At 42.4% G+C, this 17,594-nt stretch overlaps 1 protein-coding gene across 1 annotated transcript in view; it reads right to left on the reverse strand.

The window, feature by feature from the left end:
• Positions 1 to 868: 868 nt before the first annotated feature.
• The window catches only part of TM2D3 (TM2 domain containing 3), a 21,566-nt gene continuing 4,840 nt past the window's right edge, over positions 869 to 17,594 (reverse strand). The window contains 6 exon segments of the mRNA XM_073618841.1: positions 869 to 5,137; positions 9,143 to 9,218; positions 10,839 to 11,019; positions 14,124 to 14,246; positions 14,248 to 14,282; positions 15,580 to 15,672. Coding sequence (XP_073474942.1) covers positions 4,972 to 5,137; positions 9,143 to 9,218; positions 10,839 to 11,019; positions 14,124 to 14,246; positions 14,248 to 14,282; positions 15,580 to 15,672 — 674 coding nt within the window. The 3' untranslated portion in view covers positions 869 to 4,971.

Below are 17,594 nucleotides of genomic sequence, written 5' to 3' on the forward strand. Positions count from 1 at the left end.
ATTACCAAAAGTATTGGGACACCTACCTTTACTTACAAACACACACACGAGCTTTCATGACTTCCCAGTCTTAATCCATAAGGTTCAATATTGAGTTGGCCCACCCTTTGCAGCTATAACAGCTTCAACTCTTCTGGGAAGGCTGTCCACAAGGTTTAGGAGTGTGTCTATGGGAATGTTTGACCATTCTTCCAGAAGTACATTTGTAAGGTCAGGTACTGATGTTGGACGAGAAGGCCTGGCTTGCAGTCTTCACTCTAATTCATACCAAAGGTGTTCTATCAGGTTGCAGTCAGGGCTCTGTGCAGGCCAGTCAAGTTCCTCCACCTCAAACTCACTCATTCATGTATTACAGGTGTAAAGATTAAGCACATCTACCAGGCATTCTATTCTATTTGGGATGTCCTAATAAAGGATTTTGGATCATTATAGAGGTGTGCGGCCATTTCTTCTATTGTCTATTGCACACGGAGGTGAGTCGGGGCACCCATTGGATCCATCAGGCTTCTCCTTCTCACCTGAAGCAGCGGTGATTGGGTGGCTGCATAGCCATCAATCACTTCCATCTCACTGTGGAACACAGGATAGGATGTAATGTCACACCTGGGGATGGGCTGGTTGCTATGGTAACACATTTCAGAGCACCTATTGGCTCCTTTGTCAAACCAAAAGGAGCCAATAGGTGCTCCGAAACACATTACCACAGCAACCAGCCCCTGCCATAATTGTAATAAACCCATTGATGCTGCACTTAGCTGGCGCCCCCATTTGTGTATGTAAAGCTCCCGTTTAATGTATCCATCCATCCTAGAATTACCTGATTTAGGTCCTACATGCACAACAACAAAAACAATAAGGCACACTGCAGTTATATTTACATTACATATTTATTTTCAAGTATTCTTTTGCATATACAAGTGTAACAGAGAAAAGGGATCTTGGGAAGGACAGAGGTTTGGTTGCATTCTGTAAAAGCTGTATGATAAAATAAAGTCAAGAATGGTTCCAAGAGACCTCCCAAGATCAACACCGGCCATTTGTTGGATGCCCACAAATCTAAGGTTAGTATGTATAGGGACCAATATCACTTCTTACCATGTAACAGATGGTTATGTGTTTACTTATTATAAACTTGTGTTACAAAACTGAAACAGCTGTTTTCATTAAAAGTATCATTATTAAAAAAAAATAAAAATATATAAAGAAGGAGGGTGTTTTTTTGCCAACCATGGGCTCATTCAGACAGGGGGCAGTAAAATCAGGCAGCTGAGCAGCAGTTTTAGTGCCCCCTGACCGCCCACCTGATCAAGAACAGGCAGCTGCTCAGGGCTGTACGACTGCTGCGGTAAAAGACCCAATCAGGCTGGCGAGGCTGCAGTACGACCGTGTGCAAAGGACAGAAAAATGCGGGGGTTTGGTGTTTTGAGGGTTACAATCCGGCAGTGAGGAGGTGACAGATCTCCTCCCAGCTGCCCATCAATCGGCCCCTGAAAAGAGATCTATCACACATAGATTTCAGAGGAGCAGCAAGCGCTGCCATGTCTGAATGAGCCCTTATGTGGTTATTACAAGTATTAAAAGCATTCAGTACATCACTTTTTTTATTACTATTTTGCACACCTTTGTTTAAATATTCCTCCACATTTAAATGGGGACAAACCTGTCTAGCAAGAGAGTGACAGCAGAATGATTTGGTACAAACTAACACATCCAGGGGAGGTTTAGCAGGTAGAGTGACCTTATATTGTTTAAAAGATTTCAATAATGTGACTAAAGGGTAACCAATGCAAGCACTCCCATGTAGTGTCACAGTTTGTCCCAAACCCTTTGCTGGAAGAAAGTATAAAAATGAAGGGTGGTAAAATTAAAAGGACCTCAAATACTGAATACTAGCAATACAAGTGTTCATTATATACAATTATCAGTGTGATAGAATACCTTGGCACAGAATATAAAATCTCTCTCCAGCTAAACAAACACTGCTTCATTCTCCAGGTAGACAACATTACCAACCAGGCCAAGCATTGATCATGGAGCTCCCGGCTATAGACACAACCTATACTACAATAGAGGGAAAGTAGAAGAAACAAATCTGAAGAAAATAAGCATTCAGTGACAATACATAAAAATAGAAAGCTTGGTAAGCCATATACAACAGCCCGCTGTACTTGTATTAGGGCTATAGAGGAGGTCAGAAATAAAATAAAACAGGAGTTTTACATTCTATAGCAGTAATAGATTTCTGGACCTGCAGTGTGTTCTCCATGCCATTTCATTAGACCTTTAAAGTGGTTGTAATCCCTTCCATATACCCAGTGAAGCAATTAGCCTCAGGTAATACACAGAGATGAAACAGACCCTCCTACATAAGTTGTACCTGTTTATCTGCAGAATTTATAAAGCTTGTCTGAGCTGTCAGAAAAAAAAAAAGGGGCAGAGAGCTGAAATTACACTCTCCAGAGCTCAGTGAGGAGAGCTCTGACAGCGACTGGAGGGAAGGGAAGCAGCCCCTCCACACAGGAACAGAGCTGAGCCTGCCAATCAGCTGGAGGTCCCTCCCCTGTCACCATTTTTGTCTTGGTGTCAGGAAAACGTGTCTGAAGTGATTCATGCTGTTAGCAAAAGAACAAAGCAGCAGACATAAGTGACACTTACCCGAAACAAGTACACACTGGAGAGTGATATTCTTTCTTCAGATTTCATGTCTGAGGTTTACAACCACTTTAAGATGATGTAGAACAGGGATGTGCAATTAGCGGACCTCCAGATGTTGCAGAACTACAAATCCCATGAGGCATTGCAAGACTCTGACAGCCACAAGCATGACACTCAGAGGCAGAGGCATGATGGGAATTGTAGTTTTGCAACAACTGATGGTCCGCTAATTGCATATCCCTGATGTAGAACTTTAAGCATTTTTTTTCACAAAGGGAAGCTGTCATAAAACAAAGCATATAGGCTGTCATCACTGACTACACTGCAAATGCTAGTTCCCAGCTGTCATGTTGACTATTTTTCTGCAATAATCTGAGACAGTGGGCGAGTTGTCCGTTTTGCTGGCTCACTGGCTTCAGTTATTTTAGTAAAATGACCTTCATAAAGTATACAGACCAGGAAAGTCCCAGAAACTCCAGACATTCTTTTCTGCATACTTGTTTTGGGTCACTAGGGTCGATTTACTAAAAGGCAAATGGCTGTTCACTTTGCAAGGTCATTTTAACAAGAGGTTAGTGAATGAGATGAAGTTCAGCTGACTTACATCATCCAGTCACATACAAGCACTATTAAATTTACGCAGCACTTTACATATAAATTGTACATTCACATCAGTCCCTGCCCTCAAGGAGCTTACAATCTAAGGTCCCTAACTCACATTCATATATATACATACTAGAGCCAATTTAGACAGGAGCCAAGTAAAGTGGTAGTAAAGCCTTTTTTCACTTGTACCTACAGATAAGCATATAATAAGGCTTACCTGTACTTACAGTAAATATCTCCTAAACTTGCACTGTTTAGGAGCCAGTGATGTCATCAGCGCATGCGCTCTAAAGGGACAGCATACCTGCGCCATCCCTTCAGAGCTCCGTGCTGCAGCCATGCCTCCCCTGTGCATGAGCAGGAGTGATGTCATTACAGCTCAGCCAATCAGACAGCAGGAGCAAGCAAACCTGGAAAGAAAGCCAAGTGAAGATATAAGCCACGTCAGCGCAAAACTGGAGGGCTTTGTTCTAAGGTAAGCGTTTCATAATGTGCTAGTATTCGATGCATACTAGCACATTATGCCATTGTCTTGCAGGTTTCTTTTGTTTTTTTTTGTTTTTTTTTTTTTAAAAAGGCTGTGGTTTACTACCACTTTAACCTACCAGCATGTCTGGGAGGAAACCCACACATTCTACACAAACTGAGATTTCACCATATTTACGAAGCTCTGGGGAAAATTCCCCTGCAAAGGGAATAGCCCATTTACCTTTAGTAAATCAACTCAACAAACCCAAAACAAGTATGCAAAAAAGAATGTCTGGCTTTTCTATGACTTTCCTGATCTGCATATTTGATGCAGGTCATAGGACATCAACAACTGAAGCCAGCATAACAGCTAGGCATCCAGCATTTTCAGACGTCAGCAAAAGCAGCTTCCCTATTTATCTCATATAAGGTTTTATGTGTATAGGTCATTAAAAAAAAAAAAAAAAAGGGAAGAAGGAAGACTACTCTGCCTTTTTCTTCCGGCACTTTTCTTTGTTTCTATTTCTGTGTACTAATGTCCCTTTGTGCTCAGCTCTGTTCCCATCTAAATGTTGCAGGGTATCTTGATATTCAATCATGGTTGCTTGAGTTCAGTACTGATGGTTAGTCAAGTGACACTGACTGCCAACTACTGTGACCCCCTCCCTGGGATTCTACTGTCATCTTTAGCAGCAGAACCAGCTCACCTCTATTCATTCAGTTATGAACTCATGTGAAAGCAAAATGAAGCTGAGGTTGCCATCCTTCCCTCCAGTACTGAGGATAAGAAGCATTTCCAGTGTGATCATGCATATACATTTATACTGTGCATTACAATTACATTCTACCATTCCCTAATTCCATGCAACGTGGAAGAGGCCTAAAAACACATCAGACAGAAGTAGCAATGTTTTTTTTTTCTAAATCATTTTGTATTTGGTAACTAAGCTAGTAAACAGAATAAGGTTCTGACAATACATAGATGCCATCATTTGAACACATACCGAACTCAGAAAAACACATCAGTTAGCTGTGCAAACAGTACATTGTAGATTTCAAAGAAAGGAAGACTGGAATCTTAACTAAAGTTCCAAGAAACATTAAAGTTCTTTGAGTCAATTTGACCTTAATGGAAAGGCAGATTAAGTACAGATACTGTACATTATGTAAAATATACAAAACAGAACAAACTGAAGCATTGTCAAAAAGCTGGGGCTTGTTCTCTCTTTTGGAGCCAATAAGCTAAATATAAAGAGATCCATCTGCTGGTCCGACATATCCAACACAAATTAAAAACACATCTATCAAAGTCCAAATTCCCAGGCCTCCGAAACTGAACAACTTTCCAAGTCCTTCTCTCCACTGGCCCAAATAAAACCGATCGGCACCAAATCCTCCAAGAGTGATACTGCAAAATACAAGAATGCAAACATAATACAGTATCTGTAAAACACAGTGCATCTGTAAATAGAATCCAATACAGATCCTAGAGCATACTGAAATTTTAAACGTTCTAAAGAGCCACTCGTATGTGATAGAAGGCACCTCTAGGTCTAAAAGGGATGGGCATGAAACTACACCTGTTATGGAAGAAATATGGGGGCTGCCATTGCTGGCCTGCTTATAAAAATTCATGTTGTCTGGGTGTGTCTGACTTCTAAGTCACAGAGTAAAAATACTGCAAGTCAGAATTCATTATCTCCACGCTTGCTCGAGGTTAGTCTCTAGAGTATTAAACCAGAACATCCACATGACAACCAAGCAATTAGGATTCATGAGAAGTCCGTAATGGTGGCCTCCATTTAATGATAGGTTTATTTAAAGAGACCCTGTCACCAAATTAAAAAAAATACTGGTAAAAAGGCACAGAAAAAACAACAAAACAAATCACATTTAACAAGAAATGTAAAGCTCAATTCCAAGCAGCTATAAAATGGCTGTGCTCCCTCTGCAAAGGTTTATGCCAATTTAGGTCTAGGGGGAACAATAAAAGGAGATTTACTTAGCTGATCCTCTGCTCGACTAGTCCCTGCAGCCTCCACTGTTCTATGGCCCTGACATCAATACCAGAGTAGGGTCCATAACCCCGTACAGGACGTGAGGACGCTGAGGCACATACCACTGTCGGATAGTGAAGGAGCACAGCCTGCTGAGGGTGTGGAAGATCAGGCAAGTAAGCCCGGCCAAAGATGGTTCGAATCTCAGCCGGTTCAGCAGGAACCAGCCGAGATTCAAACCATGTATGGCCAGGCTGAATGTACCAAGTTAATCGATCAACTTAAGTACAACCAGCCTGTTGGATTTTACATGCAAGTATAGCTGCTAGCAATAATCACCGTTTTCGCCCATCGGGAACGGCTTCCCCACGTCAGGAGAATACAATGGCTCAGCGGGAGGGAGTCCCCTGTCAATGCTGTCTGTGTTGATGGGGAAGAAAAAAAAAAAAAAGAAAAAAACTCAACTCGCTCTACTCTATGGGCAGCCAGGTGTAAAACGGACATGAAGAACTAATCCCTTTCAGTTTTTTGCAGACCAGATCTGAGGTAGGTAGGTCCATGGGAATAATTGTACCATCCAATCAGGTTCTCCTGAAAAACTGACAGGCAGACCTGATGGGAACAGTTGTGTGAAAGGGGCTTTACTTTAATGATTCGAAAAATAGAAATAATCAACAATAAAATCAGCAGCAAAATTAAAATTATAGCTATGGGGCGAAAGGCAAAGCAGGAGTAGAACTATAGGCAAAAAAAACAAAAAAAACTTGTTTTCATTATGGATAGAGCAAAGGAAAGTTATAACCCGTGAGATTTTTTTTTTCACCATCTGTGTCCCATTGAAAAGATTTCCCTTTACTTCTAGCTCTATAGCCAAACAGGAAGTGAGGAAATTCCTGCAATACTAAGGGAATCTCTTGGAGCTCCCCTGGTCACTTGAACTAGTGTCCCAATTGGAAGATTTCCCCCCTTACTTTTCTGGGGATAACCTAAAATTTGGGATTTTTTTACTTTCAATGATAATGGTAAACAGGACAAATAGAGAGGGAGAATCCAAGGGGACATAAACAGCAGTAAAACAAACTGACAAGAGTTTTAATCTCTCTCCAGTTTTGCCTGGTGATTGTTGGAATATTTTATATCACACGGTATTTGTGCAGTGGCGTTTTAAACGCAACTTTTTGGGAAAAGGGACACTTTCATGAATTAAAAAAAAAAAAAAAAAAAAAAAAACACAAACAGTAAAGATAGCCCAATTTTTTTGTATAATGTGAAAGATGATGTTACGCCGAGTAAATAGATACCAACCATGTCACGCTTTATAATTGCACGCCATCGTGGAATGGCGACAAACTACGGTACCTAAAAATCTCCATAGGCGATGCTTTAATTTTTTTTTTTTTACGGTTACTAGGTTAGAGTTACAGATGTCTAGTGCTAGAATTACTGCTCTCGCTCTGACGATCGCGGCGATGCCTCACATGTGTGATTTGAACACCATTTGCGCAACTTCCGTATGCATTTTCTTTGCTGCGCCAGCTCACGGGGACGGGGGGCGCTTTAAAATTTTTTCTTTTTTTATTTTTATAAAAAAAAAAAAATAATCACTTTTATTGCTGTCACAAGGGATGTAAACATCCCTTGTGACAGTAATAGGTGGTGACAGATATTCTTTATGAAGGGATCGGGGGTCTAAACGACCCCCGATCCCTCCCTTGCACTTCAAAGTATTCAGATTGTCGTTTTCGGCGATTCTAAATATTGTATATTTTTTTAAACCGGCGCCATTGGCAGCCGAGTAAACGGGAAGTGACGTCATGACGTCGCTTCCGTGTTTACTATTAGGAGGCTGGAACGAAGCCACTTACGGTTCCAGACTGTCACTAGCCACCTGAGGCGGCGGATTGGTGATCGGGCGGCCCGGTAAGAGCAGCGGGACGTCCCCTCCTGCTCCTCCGGTATAACAGCCCGAGCAGCTTTTAGCTGCATCGGTTGTTATACCTGGAAAGCCAATCACCAGCTCTAAAAACACAGTACCGGGATGATGCCTGCAGCTGCGGGCATCATCCCGGTATAACCCCCGAAAGCCGAGTACGCACATCTGCGTACGCTTGGCGGGAAGGGGTTAACTGACAATATATTTAAATGGAAGCTCAATCCATTTAAAATAAGAGCTATGACCTTCCATTTAAAATTATGTTTTACTGCAGGTAGTTAAAAGTGCAGCCACACTTATGCCCTGTACACACGATAGGCTTTGGAAAATGTGTGATAGGACCTTGTTGTCGGAAATTCCGACCATGTGTGGGCTCCATCACACATTTTCCATAGGAATTTTTGACACACAAAGTTTGACAGCAGGCTATAAAATTTTCCGACAACAAAATCCGTTGTCGGAAATTCAGATCGTGTGTACACAAATCCGACGCACAAAGTGCCACGCATGCTCAGAATAAATTAAGAAACAAAAGCTATTGGCTACTGCCCGTTTATATTCTCGACGTACGTGTTTTATGTCACCGCGTTCAGAACGATCATATTTTCCGACAACTTTGTGTGACCGTGTGTATGCAAGACAAGTTTGAGCCAACATCCGTCGGAAAAAATCCTAGGATTTTGTTGTCGGAATGTCCGATCAATGTCCGATCGTGTGTACGGGGCATAACAGTGGGTTCACACCTCAGCATGCTCTGGCTCACAGCAGGAGTCTGGTACATCTCCACAGTTTCAGGTCAGATTTCAGCCCAAATTTGGACCTGAAACGGACCAAAAGACGCACGGGCCTCCTGTGCAATTTGCACCGGAGCCGCTGTGGAAATGTGTGAACCGGCTCCATAGAGAGCAGGTCACATTTTCCTGCTATGCAAATTGGATGTGGGGAAACCCGCATCCAATTTGCATAGGTGTGAAACCAGCCTAACAGTTTTCTTCTAGTCTCCCTGCAAAGTTCCACAAAAACCTGTTGGGTTAAGTCCACCAAGCACAGCTTGTTGTGTGGTGTGGCAAGGATGCAGCAATGTTTCTGAATTCAGAGCAGAGTGGTCACTCTCATGTACGATGTGCCAGCTTGCACTACAAAGGGTTGAGGAAATGTTACAGGGGTTGGCTATCCTACTGTAACTGATCAATCAGCACCTTGCTACGTCCTGCCCACTGCTTTTTGGACAGCACTGCCTTCTGCTGAAAGGATATGAAGGCAGATTTGCCTCACTCTGAATTTCTTTGAGGTTTGTGCAACACAGAGTAACTAAGTTATTTAGACTGTCATAAAGGACTCTTTAGCTATACTTTGCTAAATTAAATTGTATGTGCTTATTTTTCATACCTGCCTGCAGGTTACCCTTTCGTTCTAGAATATCCTATGAAGGATAAACCATATGCAGCAGTAGTTTCAAAATACAACCTAATGCAGCCATTACCTTAGTGCAAGTGCTGTGGACCATTTGTAACCCCCAGTCCAGTTACAATATAACATCTTTGGGAATATACGCCTACCTGCAAAATAAAAAAAAAAAAAGCACTACATATAACTACACCCAGTCATACCAGCTTCAACAAAGATGTCACAGAACTGTCTAACAAGAGGAAGGAAGGAAGGAAGGAAGGAAGGAAGGAAGGAAGGAAGGAAGGAAGGAAGGAAGGAAGGAAGGAAGGAAGGAAGGAAGGAAGGAAGGAAGGAAGGAAGGAAGGAAGGAAGGAAGGAAGGAAGGAAGGAAGGAAGGAAGGAAAGAAAGAAAGAAAGAAAGAAAGAAAGAAGAAAGAAAGAAAGAAAGAAAGAAAGAAAGAAAGAAAGAAAGAAAGAAGAAAGAAAAGAAAGAAAGAAAGAAAGAAAGAAAGAAAGAAAGAAAGAAAGAAAGAAGAAAGAGAAAGAAAGAAAGAAAGAAAGAAAGAAAGAAAGAAAGAAAGAAAGAAAGAAAGAAAGAAAGAAAGAAAGAAAGAAAGAAAGAAAGAAAGAAATTTTTGTTATAATAACTATCCAAAAAAACTAAATGTATTCATCAGTTTAGGCATCTATCTATCTCTATTTTCTTCTACATATTTAAAAAAAAAAAAAACCCACAATAAGCGTATATAGATTGGTTTGCGCAAAAGTTATTGCATCTACAAAATAGGGATGCATTAATGGCATTTTTATTTTAATTGTATTTTTTTTTACTCGTAATGGCGGCAATCTGCGATTTTTAGCAGGACTGCGACATTGCAGCGGACAGAATGGACACTTTTGAGATTGACATTTATACAGCGATTAGTGCTATAAAAATGCACTGATTACTGGGTAAATGTCACTGGCAGGGAAGGAGATAACACTAGTGGGCGATCAAGGAGTTAAATGTGTTCCCTGGGAGGTGTTTCTAAACTGTTGGGGGATGGGACTGACTGGAGGAGGAGACAGATTGCTGTTCCTAATTACTAGGAACAGCAGATCTGTCTCTCCTCCCGTCAGAACGGGGATCTGTTTGTTTACATTGACAGATCCCCGTTCTGGCTCTCTGTGGAGCGATCGTGGGTGGCCGGCGGACATCGCGGCTGCTGGCTACGCGCATCGGCTCTGGCCTCGTGCCTCAGGCGGTGCGCGCCCCGCCTCCTATTGCTCTTAAAATGACCGACGTACACCTACGGCAAAAAATCGCCCAGTAGAGCCAACCTGCCGCAGTATAATGACGTCGGCTGGTCTTTAAGTGGTTAATCAAATGTGAAATTCAGCAGCTTCCCTGGACTTTAGTCTATAATGTTAGTAGAAAATAGTTTCTAAAATACTTTCTGGGACTCCCATTTAAAAGAAAATCTAAAAAGTTTTGAAAGCTTGGATACTGGATACATATCTTAATATTAGATTAATGACACATGCCAAGCTCTTCAATACATACAAATGCTTGGCAAAGTGTTACTGCAATGTTACGATGTGCAAAAATGGAAAAGCACACCAATTGCCAAATCTGACACAGCAGCATGCTTCATTTGTAGGATCCCCGTGGGCGGACCATATGTCTACCAGAAAGCTTGGTGCCAGGGCTGATGCTACTGTCTTTTACACAAGCACGGAATACTCCTCCACCACGCTAATCCTGTGTGTGCTAATCCTTATGACACAATCCTGACAGTGCCTTCACATACCTAAACAATGCACATGGTCCTTTACAGTGCAGGTGGCATTATAACGTTGTCGAGGACAGGCCACGGTCTTACAGATACTAGAATTAGATTTACTACACTCGTAGTCAGAAGGGGGGAGCTGCCAGCAAAACTGACAGGTCATAGTGATAGTGAAGTTTTCCTGTTTTTGATGGTTGTCGTCCTGTGCACAAAATAAGGAAGAAGGTGAGAACATATACAGCTAATTAAGCCCTTCAAGACAAATCACATCATTTATGTAAATCTACAACTATGAACAAAACATAATTTTACAAGGATCCGTAACAAAATGGATATTTTGGCATATCATTACACAGTGGGGTTCATGTACTAAAGCTGGGAGAGTGCAAAATCTGGTGCAGCCTCTTGCACAGAAAACCAATCAGCTTCCGGGTTTTATTGTCAAAGCTTAATTGAACAAGCTGAAGTTAGAAGCCGATTGGCTACCATGCACAGCTACACCAGAGTTTGCAGTCTCGAGTTTTAGGAAATGAACCCTAGTCTATCACCAGTAGAGCTGCACGATTCTGGCTAAAATGAGAATCACGATTTTTTTTGCTTAGAAGATAGATCACGATTCTCTCACGATTCTCATGGTGTAACATCATCTTTCACATTAAAACAAAAAAAAAATTGGGCTAACTTTACTGTTTCGTTTTTTTTTTTTTATTCATTGAAGTGTATTTTTCCCCAAAAAATTGCATTTGAAAGACCGCTGAGCAAATACAGTGTGACACAAAATATTGCACCAATTGCCATTTTATTCCCTAGGGTCTATGCTAAAATAAATATATCTATCTATCTCTATCTATATGTTTGGGGGTTTCCAAGTAATTTTCTAGCAAAAAATATTGATTTTAACTAAAGAAAGAAGTGTCAGAAAAAGATTTAGACTTTAAATGGTTAACTTCCTGCATTTACAGTTGTTGAAAACTTGGCAGACTGGATTATTTATTTACACAGAAGTTCTTTCCCTTTGATCTAAGAAGGAAGCTTAGTTACAATGTTTCAAGTTATAAACTTGGCAGACTGCCCAGATGCTTTCTTTTGACAGCTGAGTGAGTATAATCTCTGCACTTGTTTATATGAAAGAATTGGCAAACTCAGCAGAAGAGATGTCAGAGGGGGTGAATCGAGATCACGATTTTTTAACAATTAATTGTGCAGCTCTAATCACCAGCAGGCAATAAGGTTATTTCATGCCATCCCTTGTTCTTATTTAAAGTGTAACTCCACTTTTTTTAATAAAAAAATCATTCCCTTCTGGGTGATCTATGTACATTACAAGGATTTTAACAAACTTTGTTGCAGATTCCTACATTTTAGTATGCTAAAGAAATCCCTGTGTTTGTCTGTGCCCATGTTCTGAGTGAGTCTAATGGGAGTGGTTTCATAATCATCAACCAGCTGCTGCACCTGCAAAGCTCTAATGAGGAAAATTGCAGGGTCTAGGGTTCACACTGGTACGACACGACAGTCGTACGACTGTGGATCCGACTTTTCCCGCAAGTTGAAGTCCAACTTCAATGAATGGGAGGGGGGGGGGGTTGATATGGATTCTACTGGGAACCCCCATGCCCAAAATCCATACCACACCTTATCCGAGCATGCAGCACGGCAGGTCAGAAAAGGGGGTGGGGATAACCCCCCGGAACCATACCAGGCCACATGCCCTCAACCCCAACCCCAGAGCACCTTGTCCCCATGTTTTAGGACAACCCTGTGTGGAGTACCCATTCAAAAAAAAAAAAAAAAAAAAACCCCGCCGTACACAGGTTTTTGACAAGGTAATTTATTAAAGCAGCTCTGGCGTCTCTTCTCCCTCTGGTTCGGCTCTTCTCCCTCTGCGGTCTTCTTCAGCTGCCCACTTCTCCTCTCTCCACTGTAATGCTAGGTCTGCCATGTGCCATTACTTATAAAGCAATGGGGCGTGGCCACCCGATGACATCATCTGAGGCCCCACCGCCCCATCATGCCACGGGTGGTGACATCACAAGGGGCGGGACCTCTGGATGAAATCACTGGGTGGCTGTGCCCCATGGTTATACAAGTAATGGCACACAGCTTTACAGAGGGAGCGAGCGTTGGGAGAACAGAGGGAGAAGACAGCGGAGAGAGGAGAATCGGCAGCGGAGGGAGAAGAAACGCTGGAGCTGCTTTAATAAAATTACTTTGTCAAAAACCTGTGTACTTTTTTTTATTTGAAACTTTTTTTTTCGTGAATGGGTAGGGGTACAATATACCCCCATACTCATTCACATAGGGTTGGCCCCCCTTGTTAAAGAGGGCCCCCCAGATTCGATAAGCCCCCACCCCCCTATGTTGAGGGCATGTGGCCTGGTATGGTCCAGGAGGGTGGGGGGGGGCCTGCTCGCTTGTCCCCACCCCCTTTCCTGACCTGAATGATATTTAATGCAGATAAGGCACCAAGTGAGTTTAATTACCACCTTAATCAGCCACAGAACCTGTGTAATTATTATGTGTTTGGTTTTAAAGGGATTAGGTAGCAACCTTAGCAGGTAGCCAAATTGCATTTTCAGAAAATTACAGAGCTGCAGATTGAAAAAGGAAAGGTAACGTAATAACATTCAATTACAATTTGACTTGTGTCGCAATTGTATACACTATAATATTTTTTTTATTTTCTATCATTTTTCCCCATGAAAGTGGAGTTACTCTTTAAATTAGAACTCCAGGTAAAAATTTAAAAGTACCTTAAATAAAGGCTAAGCTTTCCTCATCCCTATAATTGTTCTCTTTGTAATCTCTGTTTCCAAGTATGTACCTGTTGATCCTGCCAGTGCAGCTGCTGTGGCCTCATTTCCTGCATCAGGCCAACCATGACACTGTTGCTGTACCTGCAGTGTCATCACACCTCCAATCTTTTATCCCAATTAGCTATGTGGTGATGTCATGATATTACCGCATTCATCTTCAGAGACATGGATGGTCAGCTGAAATTTTACTTACTGCAAGCAACTCCTTCCAGTGTCAATAGATCCTGCCTAATGTACCAACAGGAAAAATGTAGAGAAAGGTATCTGGTCACATGACCGAGGATAATGGATTTTACTACTTTAAATGTCTATAATTGTGGCCAAAACACACTTTAATTTTTTTTATTTGATGTGCAATTCAATCAAAATGAACAAAATTTGCAAGCAATCAAATAGCAATCAAAAACATTTTAACAAGGATACGCAAGATATTCATTAGATCCAAGAAGATATATTTCAAACTTTCACACACATGTAGTAATTTCCTTACCACACACATGACCTGAGGTTTAGCTGTACAGTCAAAAATGACAGGTTTTCCATATATACAAGAATGGTTTGTTTTGCACGTCATACAGTCAGCAGGTAACTTGTTGCAGAGGTCATTGCTTGGACCATTTAGTTATATAATCAGGTGCGGGTGTGACTTCTGAAAAGAAAAACAGTACAATTTAAGAAACAGGGTTTCTTCTATTATCCATCACAAAAACGGGCTCGATCCCAAGCTGGCCTGTTTGCGTTCATTCGACACACAGCCCGGCTCGGCCCTGCCCCCCTTTCACAGGTTTTGCCTAAAAGCAGAAGGAGCCAATGGATCCCGCTGCCTCTCAAGCCAAGCCTATAAAGAGCCAGGAGAGGGGAGAACAGCTGCTGCAGACGTGCACAGCACTGAATCAAAAGCGGGTTCAGGTGAGTTTCTTTTTTACCTTAACGCATAGAATGCGCCAAGGTAATAAAAACTTTTACCTTTAGAACCACTTTAAAGCCTAGGTTTTGTGAAAATCAGATTTAGGCAAGCCAGAGATAATGCGATTTTCTTTCCTGCAACCCAAAGAAATATCGCTCAATTTCCCCATCAACACAGTCAGCGCTACTGTGTTCTGCCAGCAGGAAGGCTTTCCTGCCTTCCCTACTGCCGCTGACAGTAATCGCATGCAAATAAGCCAACAGGTTGGTTGTACTGAAGTCAATCGATGCATCAACTTAAGAACAACCAGCATGTCCATAGTCCCTGCTGAACTGGCTAAGTTTCGATTCATCTATGGCCGGCTTTAGATTTACTGTAACTCTGAGAAAGCACAATCCCCCCTCCCATCCCCATGCATGAAACACAATCGTCAGGACTTTAAAAAAGACGGTCCACAGCCTAGTCCAAAAAATATTTTTACACTAAAAACGTAGGCTAAAGCCAAACACTAGCTAAAGTGTTAGATATACAATATGCACAATATTACTGCACTATTAAGTCTAGGCAATGAATAATGATCTGTATAAAGCCCGAAAAAAAAGAAAAGAAAAAGGACAACAAGAAACATTCGGTGCACTTTGAAGCGGTGTTCTGGCTGGGGGAAAAAATAAATAAAAATACATTTAAAAATGTCAGTAGAGACACCTGTCCAGGAAGCCCACGATATAGGCACCCCAGCTGATTTTCAGATCGGCTGGCAGGTGCTGCCGCCACCATTCATCGTAAGGGGAAACAGCAGTGAAGCCTTTCGGGCTTCACAGCTGGTTCCCGTCTGTGCTGTGCTTTCTAACTGCCCCAGCGGTGGAGGAAGGCCGAGCTTCCGAGGGACAGCGCCGCAGCACTGTCTCCTGGAAGTAGGGAAGGGTACCTGTTTTTGACAGGTACCCTTCCACCTGAAAGGTCCCAAATGTGGCAGCAGAGGGGGGAGGAAGCAGATAAGAGGATCTGTGTGTGCCAACCTGAAACTGGTAATACTGACCTGCAACTTTGGTGGTAGGTGGAACAGAAGAGGACAAGGGCTGATCTTTTAGGGCCTGTGCAGCAGCTTGGAAGTGCTCAAAACTCAAGGATCCTGAAAAAAGAATGAAGATGTTTAGCACATGGTGCTTTTCAGTTAATATACAATATTTGTATTTCAAAGGGTCTACACAAAAGGTTTACTCTTCTTTCATTGAGATTACACAGTCAGATTTACTGCCCTGTAAAAAAGATGTAAACATCCTTGTGACAGCAATAGGCAGTGACCAGTACTCTTTATAGAGAGATCTGGGGTCTATTAGACCCCAGATGTCTACTCTGCCCTTGAAAGCATCTGATCACACCAAGATTCAATATTTAAAAATGGGCTGTTTACATTAGGGGAAACCAGAAGTGACGAAAATGCTTGTCACTTCCGGTTTCCTATATCATAGAGCTCATCGGGAACCTCCGGTCCATGACGAGCTCTGTGTGAAGATTGGTCAGATTAATTCTGGGCTCACCGATGAGACAGTAGAGTCCGGAGAGTCATCGGTGGGCGGCGGGGTGGGGCAACCCTTCCTGCCACCTATAAAAGCAGAGGTCCGCCCACCCCATAAAAAATTAAAAGTCAGCAGCTACAAATAATGCAGTTGCTGACTTTTAATATATGGACACTTACCTGTCCAGGGAGCCCACAATGTCGGCACCCCAGCCCATCATCGGATCGGCTGTGGTGCAGCCACCAACATTGCTGTTAAGGGAACCCAGCAGTGAAGTCCTTTCAGCTTAACAGCCGGTTCCCTACTGCGCATTTGCGAAGAGCGCTGCGCTTTCTAATTTGCCCCGACGGCGGAGGAGGGGGGCCGAGCTTTGCCACGGCACCGTCACCGGAAGTGGGAAGGGGACCTAAAATGTAGCACCGAGGGGGGGGGGGGGGGGATAAGCAGAATTTCCAGCTTTGGGTGGAACTCCGCTTTAATTAGCTGCTAGGATGGCTTTTACATAAAAGCCAATAACCTCAGAAAAAAAAAAAAAAAAAAAAAACACACAATACCGAGATGATGCCTGTAGCTGCAGGAATCAACCCAGTATAACCACTTGAAGTCAAATTACGCGATTTGGCGGCAAGTGGTAAAGAAACATGTATTTTAAGTGGTTAAAACATGGCGCTTTATTATTTTACTTTGTTGAACAGCACTGGGCAGGGCTTCCCTTTGTCTCCTGACTTTCATGCCGATTTGGATCAACCCCAACATTCAGCGACTTCATAGCAAGTAGGGTCACCTTAAGGTCATGACTTATGCAGACAACCTTCTCTTCTGGTCTCCAATCCTGAGGTGACCCTTCTAATCTAATGTCCCCCTTTTCAACACTACAGGCTCTCTCCAATTACCAGACAAATTATTCCAAGTAGGAAGCCCTCGGCATCTCTTTAGCAGCTGAGTTGTCAGACTGAAACAGGCTTTCCCTTTTTTGTCTGGGCTGCTCATTGTCCTAAACACCTCAGAGTACAACTTATTCCCCACCCGGATCAATCGTTTGAGGCGAACTCCTTTCCCCTTATGGACAAGCTACGCATTGACCTTCAGAAGTAGAGGACACTGAATTTGATCTGGTTCAGGTGCTGTAATGCCTTCAAGATAGCTACATTACCCCAGATTCTGTATACGTTTCAGACTCTCCCTATCCAGATTCCCCCTGCTGCCTTTTTTGCTCTATTGAGGATGCTACTACTTACTTTTATCTGGACGTGACAAAAGGCTTGAGATTGCATTTGTATTATTCCTTATCTCCATCTAAATGGAAAGGCTTGCTGAACATCCTGTTACACTTCAAAGCCCTTCATCTGACCCGAGTGACAAGTTGGTGCACACAAGCAACATTCTAAACTGTGGGTCATGATTGAGCAGGAACACTCTCCGGTTCCATTGTCTCGTTTTCCCTGGCTCTCCTCGTCATGCTCATCGTCTCTATTACACCCAACTGTTGGAATCAAACTTAAGGTGATTTCCTCTACATTTAATCTCCTGGCCA

This window comes from Aquarana catesbeiana, linkage group LG03, assembly GCF_042186555.1.
Source record: "Aquarana catesbeiana isolate 2022-GZ linkage group LG03, ASM4218655v1, whole genome shotgun sequence".
Taxonomy (NCBI): domain Eukaryota; kingdom Metazoa; phylum Chordata; class Amphibia; order Anura; family Ranidae; genus Aquarana; species Aquarana catesbeiana.